This window comes from Leiobunum rupestre, chromosome 5, assembly GCF_980474605.1.
Source record: "Leiobunum rupestre chromosome 5, qqLeiRupe1.1.hap1, whole genome shotgun sequence".
Lineage (NCBI taxonomy): Eukaryota > Metazoa > Arthropoda > Arachnida > Opiliones > Sclerosomatidae > Leiobunum > Leiobunum rupestre.
Window position 1 is genome coordinate 25,779,045 of NC_143388.1, and position 7,666 is coordinate 25,786,710.

Here is a 7,666-nt window from a genome sequence, read left to right on the forward strand (position 1 = left end):
TAAACGTATTTAAATCGAACAAAATTGTTTGCGCTCGTTTCGATTTTCGTGCTATAAAGGTTTTAAAATTATATTTCCCCATCATAGCGTATGTAGACACGTATTATACGTGTCTACGTATAATTAGTATTTAGTAAGAATTAAAACGGATTATATATACCGGTATATTAGTATTACCTAAACATTGTTGTCGTCTTGTGTGGTCGTGCACACTACTGCATCAGAAAAATATGGAACGTTTGAGGGAAACGATAAAGTTTTTGTTTCACTTTAGATTATATATTGATAATATTGTTAGATTTTCGATTTTAAACCAAGGGTTAATTCAAGATTAATAAACTTGGTTAACAATTTACTATATGTATTATCAATGTTATACAGGGTGTTAACTAAAAATGGACCAGGGCGAATATCTCAAAATGTGTTTTAGCTACGATTTTGAAATTTTAGGTTGTTATAGAGCGCTCAGGGGGTTACCCAACCATGAAAATTTCAATGACCTTGAACCATGTCTTCAAGGTCATTCGAAAATTAACTTTAGAATCGTAAGAGTTACGGAGTTGGTTCCAATTAGAAAGTTGTTCCCCGTCACATTTTATGGTTAACTCATAGATATAAGAAATGCATATAAAAGTCAAGATAAATTTCGGGGCGTCTAAGCCTAACATAAAATACGGAGTTGACACCTAGCAGACACCGAGGAAGGCACGTGACCAAGAGCGCGAGCTCTCTTAGCATTTTAGTACTAAGTGCTTGACCTTTCCGCAGGCCGTAGTCTTTAGACACCATCTGTTGGTGACCTTTAGTATCATTTTTAAGCAGGAGACAATGGCTCTCGCGACGATAGCATGAGCTTGCTTACCGATAGATAGCGCTTTATAAGGATAGCCTGCAGAAATTACGCGTTTCTGCTAGCTGTCACCTCCGTATTCACTCCCTTTGAAATATTTAATCTAGACCTTTATATACGTTTCTTATATCTATGGGTTAACTAGCTTTGACTCAATCTGATTTGGGAAATAGGAAGTCGAGAAATGTTAGGCCAAAAACAAGACGGTCGTTAAGTTGATAACGTGTAGAAGACGAGTTTTGGGAGCTGAAATTTTCAAACTAAAGACCCTCAACCACGATGAGGTTGTCTAACAAATTTCAGTACTCTAACAAGAGTACTTTTAAAGTTATCAGTTGAACATCGTCTTTAACACGTTACAACTTAACGGCCTTCTTGATTTTGGCCTAACATTGCTCAACTTCCTATTTCGCAAATCAGATAGAGTCAAAGCTAGTTAACCATAAAATGTTAGTTAGTATGTAAGGGGGTTGTGGTTATTGAGGGAATTTTTGACCCAAAAAGGGAAATTTTTACGTTCTGGGAGGTAAATCTTGCTATTAAAACTTGGCAACACTGTTTTTGAGCTTTAGGCAGTACGCAACGAAATGAAAAAATGTAAACGACACGCGCGAAAATTTAAAGTCTCTGTTGAGAAGTCTGAACGGTGTAAGAAATCGAAAGAACCGACACGATCGACGCAAACGTTATATATTCACAGTCTAAACGCTGCTATGAGAGACTAACGTCGCGATACGGCGAATGCGCCCCCCTTTGAGCCGACACATGTTTAAAAGGTTACAATTCTTTTATTATCAGTTTCATTATATAAAAATAGTAATACAAATACAGTAAAATATTGTAGCATCTATTTGGTTGAGCTCTTCTATATAATTTTGAGTTTTTAACAAATTTTTATACCAATAATATACTAAACTATGCTAACAATACGGTTTTTCTTTGGTACCATGTCTATAAACTTTGAAACATACAAATAGTTAAACAAAATATTACCGAAATAGTCAAAACACCTTCCTCAAGAAATTTGAGGAGCACCAATAGGAAGGAAAAAAATTAGAAAATCTTAAAACGATAATATGGTTTAAGTGATTTTATAAGGGAAAATCTTACTCAACATTTGGGAACCTGTGACTTAAATGTACTATACATTCAATAAAACCAGAAGTAGGCACTACTTTTGCGAAATCGCATTTGTAAATTTTCATTGCTGCTAAGGTACCCATAGCTTTAAAAAATTAATTGCCTCGCCCAAGAGGTGTACTACCTTTAAGTAGCCCATTTACAATAGCCTCTGGTCCTTTTATTTAAAATATTTTTCAATTTTTGAATCTGTCTTGTATTGCCCCAAGCACTGACTATTAAACTATTGTTATTTTCCCGAATTCGAACCTCATTACATCTTGACCATTCACCCAGCTTTTGTTGGAGATAGTCGACTGAATAAGTGCCTTTGGCATTACCGGACAAAGAAAAAGGGTCCATCTCTTCATTATCATCTAAAACAACACTATTTTGAAAATTCCCAAAACTTTCAAAGGTTCCAGTAATAGCTACGTGTCGATAAGTAGTCATTGACTCTTTAGCCAGAACATTTACCTTCTCCACAAAAAATGGAAGACCTAATGCCAACGTTCCTTTGGCTTTGAAACGAAGGGACATAAAGTACTTCAGGAACATAATTATCAGTGAAATAGCTTTCACATTTGGCACTTTGTTTGGGGTCAACTTGTAGGCGTGAATAAGTAATTTAATAATGCTTATCTCATCAAGATTGCAAATATTGGTCAAATTATTATACCGCGCCCACATAATGAGCATTTGACTGGCACACTCCCATTCTTTAAGAGGGCAACCAGCTGATACTTTTTTTCTCAACTCTACAATAATGAAATTGTCAAGATGAATAAGCTCATTTCGAAGCCCTTCCAATATCATAGTGTACTTTCCCAATATTGGATTAAAAAATACTCTCAAATTATTTTTAGCTAGGTTAATCAGTTTAATTTGGCACAAATATTCTGCAATTACCCACGGAAAACTTAAGAAGCGGGGAGATTGACTGGCGGTGTAGGTTACCATGTACCAAGCCGAAGCTTTCTTCAGTACATTCATGGGATCTACCCAAGCTTTATTTGTAAATTCCTCAAAAAACTCTTTTTTGATAACCCTAACTAAATCTTCAATACTTAATTTAATCAACTCTTCAATTTCGTTTCTGTCTTTGAAGTGATTATAGCGACCATGAAGTTTAGAAAAGCAACTCGTCATGGCTTCACTTTCATTTTTGATACCATATGTCATCATAATTGTCTCCAAACGATTGTTGAACTTGTTTCTGGCTATAATAGCTGACTCTCTGTACCTTTGCCAACCATTATATTCCAAATGTGGATCAAACTAAATTATACAAATTTAAACTTAAAACTCAATAATATTTGAATCATTTTAGACTTACATTAATATCTGAATATATCTCGCTGGTTTCAACCGTATATTCGCAAAATGTTCGACATGTACGATATAGAACTCCTAAAGATCTTTTAGACTTATAAGAGTTTCTGTAGCCCCTCTGCATGAAATCTGGAAACTCCTTTGGAATCTCATGGCTCACTGTATCAACTCTGACTCCATTTTTAGCAAAGTCCACAGCTATACTACATTTTCTAGCAAGATTTTGACAGATTGAATGCCTGATGCCATAATTTTTATGATCAGCAAAGGCCAAGTGGGAGCTGGCTATCCTTCCAATGTTATCAAAACTGATATAATCACACAGAAATTCTACCATGTCAAAAACCTAAAAAAAAAAGAGGAATGTGAAATCAAATATTAAATAAATTTCTAATTACCAGTAAATAAATACTTCAATTGGTCGATATAAAACTGGATTAACAGGACATGGAAAATTACTTGGGGGGTCATTGTTATTGAAGATAAGATCTTTTTTCCAAATAACTGTATATTCATCTCCGTCCAAATCAGATCCTACAAATCTCACAATAATTTTTTTGGTTAACACAAATTACTTTTTTCTACTTGAATGTATATTTTTCATACCAGCCATTTCATTTGGATGAGGCCTTTGTCCCTTTTGAGGAAACACAATACAATCTTTGATATGATGCAAACTACGTACATCTTTAGCCAAAAGAATCCTAACATCTCCAGCTTGATAACATGGATTTTTAGTGATAGTAACATTTCCTTTAAACCAGAAATTACAAGGAAATATCATATTAAGACAACATCAACAAAGTAAGTAATTACCTTCCAAAATAACAGTTTCTTCATTTGTTTCTTTCCCTTCCATGTTTTTGGTATACTGAATGAAAACTTCGCCATAATTCAGGGTGCCAGTTTCATCTAAAACTCCAAACATATTACGACCTTCCAATGGATCAATTGGTAAATTGGCTTTGTTTAATATTTTGTCTAAAGGAATGTTAAGAGCTTAGTTAATATGATACACATTAAGGAAACACTCTGTGAATGTCACTGCATGTTCACATCAGTATTCCTGTTTTGTTGTTTTTGTTTGAAACTTTTTTCTGTATTCTAAAATTTTTAGAGTTTATTTGAACCTTACTCACTCAATATAGCGCAATACTGAGGAAGTCGTTACCTCAACTGGTGGCAGAAAACATGACTAAAGATTCACAGGGCGTTCCCATAAGGGGACAAATAACTGACCAACAGCTGTTAAATGAGCAGCTAAAAGCATTCCCCGAAAGAAAGGTTCTATAGTTGGACTAATTCCTGACTTAATCAAATTTTCAAAGTTAAGCCCCAAATTCTGGTGCCCAGATAGATAATGCCCAGCTTTCTTGTCATCAAAAAACATGTCAGTCAACATTTGTAAAGCATCCTCTTGCAACCTCAAGAAAACTTGATTTGGTATTCCATTTTGATGCATATTGTTATTAATGGTCGATTTAGAGCAACTTTACCTATGCAATAATTAATAAATACTATTATAGCAGGCAACAACTATTTTAGTGGTTTGTTAACTCACTTGCAGCACTGACTTTACAGATTTCTATGCATTTACTAGAATTACAGGGGAATTTTTCCATGCTTTTACGAAAAACAATATCATAATCGTCTAGAGTTGGATCCAACACTAACATTCCTTTAAATCCAGCAAACCGAATTTGAAAAGCACTAGGGTTTCCTTTTATTTTTAGTACTCCTAAAATCTGTTAATGAAATATTTATGTTGTCTCAAACTAAACAATACCTTTAGAAAAATATGTGAAGAAGGACCAATTTGAATTATTAAAGTAATGTAAATAACGCTAACAAAATATAAATATTTTAGTGGACAAAAAGATTGATTTTAGGCAAGCCATGATTAAATGGATAATCAGCTAGGCTAATACCAAAGGCACTACCCTAGCCCTAAGTCATCTAGGGGCTTTTTAATACCTTTACCCCAAGTAATCTGGTTCAATTGCACAGAAGGGTGGTGGCTAGTCCAGCATGCCAAGCGGGCTAACAGCTCCCTATTATCCCTATACTCACTATTAAAATTAACTTATGCAAGTTTTTATGGAAAAGGGGAAACCTAAGAACTCTAGGGCAAATCCCTTTTACCAGTAGAGAGAACTTGGGGTGTAGTTCCGAGTTTTCACCCAGTGCTACAAGCTGGGATCAAACTCGGCTCCTCAAATTATATCAACAAAATAGGTTTTTTACTAAGACCAAGACCGTACTTAATTTTACAAAAAATGATGTCTCACCTCAGCAACTGCTTTTGAGGATATTTTTCCAATGCCATCAGAGAAACAATAAGGTCGGTGACTTTCTGGATCTAGGCCTCTTTCTATATCAGGATCCACTTGATATCGTCTGCCATTCAGAGAGCCCAAATCATATTTCATCTTAGAATCTTGTGTTTGAGAAAAACATTGCCCCATTTGAGCCATGTATTTAGAAACGCAATTAATAGCAGAAAAATCACCCATCCAATTTCTAATTGAAGCCGCAGATTCTCCTTTCTTATCAACAGCATACATCCAAACTCCATGATCCCGAATTTGCGAATTGGACCAAGCCAAAAACTCAAAATGACGATTCCCAATTGTGATTGCTGGTAACATGGAAGAAGTAACTGCTTTTTTTATTACCACATTGTCCAAAGATGACCGATAGCTAATCTTCGTGTAGTCTTCATCTCTAAATGATACTCGTAGAGCAAAATCCTTGTCAAAGGTCCGGATGATGCGGTTCTGAATGCTTATTTCCGGGGGCCAAAGTAAAATCTTGGTTGGAGTAACAATGGCTCTTCTTATTTTCATGGTTTTATCGCTTCCTTCCATTATTGTTAGTTTTTTATTTTCAGTCATCTTCATATGCCAATGGTAAAGAATCTCAAATGACGATAAATAGTTGTACGAATGACCATTGTCCGTTAGACGGACCAGCTCTGACAATGCCTCCTCCGCAACAATACTATTTTCAATACAAAACTGTTTTACAACGGGAAGAAATTCTTGAAAATTTTGAAGCTGGAGCTTGCAGTTTCTTCGGATAAGAGCTTCAATAAGATATAAGCAACTAAATTCCATGCCAATCATGGTTGGATGAGATAAATATCCATTTTCTGATGGCATTGATTGAAATGCGCCCACAAAAAGGGGACAGTAGAAAACTAGTGATCCCAGCTTTTTGCATCTGAAGTTCAATCTTGAAACAATTGCTTCAGTCTGAGTAACACTTTGGAACGTGATACTGATGGCATTTGATCAACCCACGATTGATTTGGGTAGAACATTAGTTTCATAAACTCTTTTGACGCCTCTGTCCACAGTTGGCTGGTTCATAACCTCAAGAACAATGTTATTCCTATTGCAGATTATATGTTTTATAGAACCATATTTTAGTTTAATATTATCAAAATAGGTTTTTGTCATTTGGCCATATCTGTTTCTGCGCCACAAAGGTTTCCCATGTTCTCTAAATTCAATCGTTAATTCTGCACTGTCATGCATAAAACCAGCAACAATGTTAAAAGAATTTAAGGTCACACCCCCAACAATAGATAAGGGATGCTGGGTTTGATTTGGTGTATAATGTGGTACATAGTGAGTAGGAGTGACTAAAGTTCCCAAAGTCAGTTCACTTACGGAAACGTCCATGTGGTAATTTGATCTATCATTACGATAAGCTCTATTTTCTTTGAAGTGCAACAATGGTCGGTGTTCGTCAGTAAAGTAATTGGGTACTTGAACAAACCAAGCCTTACAGAAATTTGAATATTGCTCAGAGACATTCAGAGAGTTAAAATTACCTTCCTTGACTTCGCAATAGACTTCAAAGAACAAATCTCCAAACGCTGGCTTGCTTTTCTCAACAGTTATTGGATTTACTTGAGATGTATGAAAGTTAGAAATATTCCAAATTACTACCTCTACAGTGCAAGCTTTCAAACAACGTTTTAGTTTATTTTCAAGTGATATCTTGGCTTTCGAGTCATTCTTTGGTAAATAGGCTAAAATGTTAAATTTCAACATTATGAACAAAATTCGAAGATAAAGTTAACTACAAATCTTATGGAGCACAAAATCACGTCCAAAAAGTAAATCATTCCCCGTTTTCAATGTCAAGGTTTGGTTTAACTAGCATCATTACAGGAAATTTTAGTTTTGGTATCGTTTCTACTGTAAGCGTGGCAATTCCTATTTGATATCGAAGTCTAGATTATCTACTTGAACCATTTGGCACTTAGATCAAATTATATACGACATGGATTGATTTTTACAGGTTTACAGGTTTATTTATTGCCGTAATATATAATACACTCCTTTATAACAGAGC

At 35.1% G+C, this 7,666-nt stretch overlaps 1 protein-coding gene across 1 annotated transcript; it reads right to left on the bottom strand.

Moving 5' to 3' along the window:
• Positions 1–2,116: 2,116 nt before the first annotated feature.
• On the bottom strand, positions 2,117–5,651 carry LOC149943971 (uncharacterized). The gene is given in 9 exon segments (XM_090175585.1): positions 2,117–3,247; positions 3,306–3,647; positions 3,714–3,835; positions 3,908–4,054; positions 4,118–4,282; positions 4,541–4,762; positions 4,765–4,797; positions 4,863–5,046; positions 5,590–5,651. Coding segments are annotated over 8 exon segments (2,277 nt in total). The 5' UTR covers positions 4,978–5,046; positions 5,590–5,651.
• Positions 5,652–7,666: the final 2,015 nt, after the last annotated feature.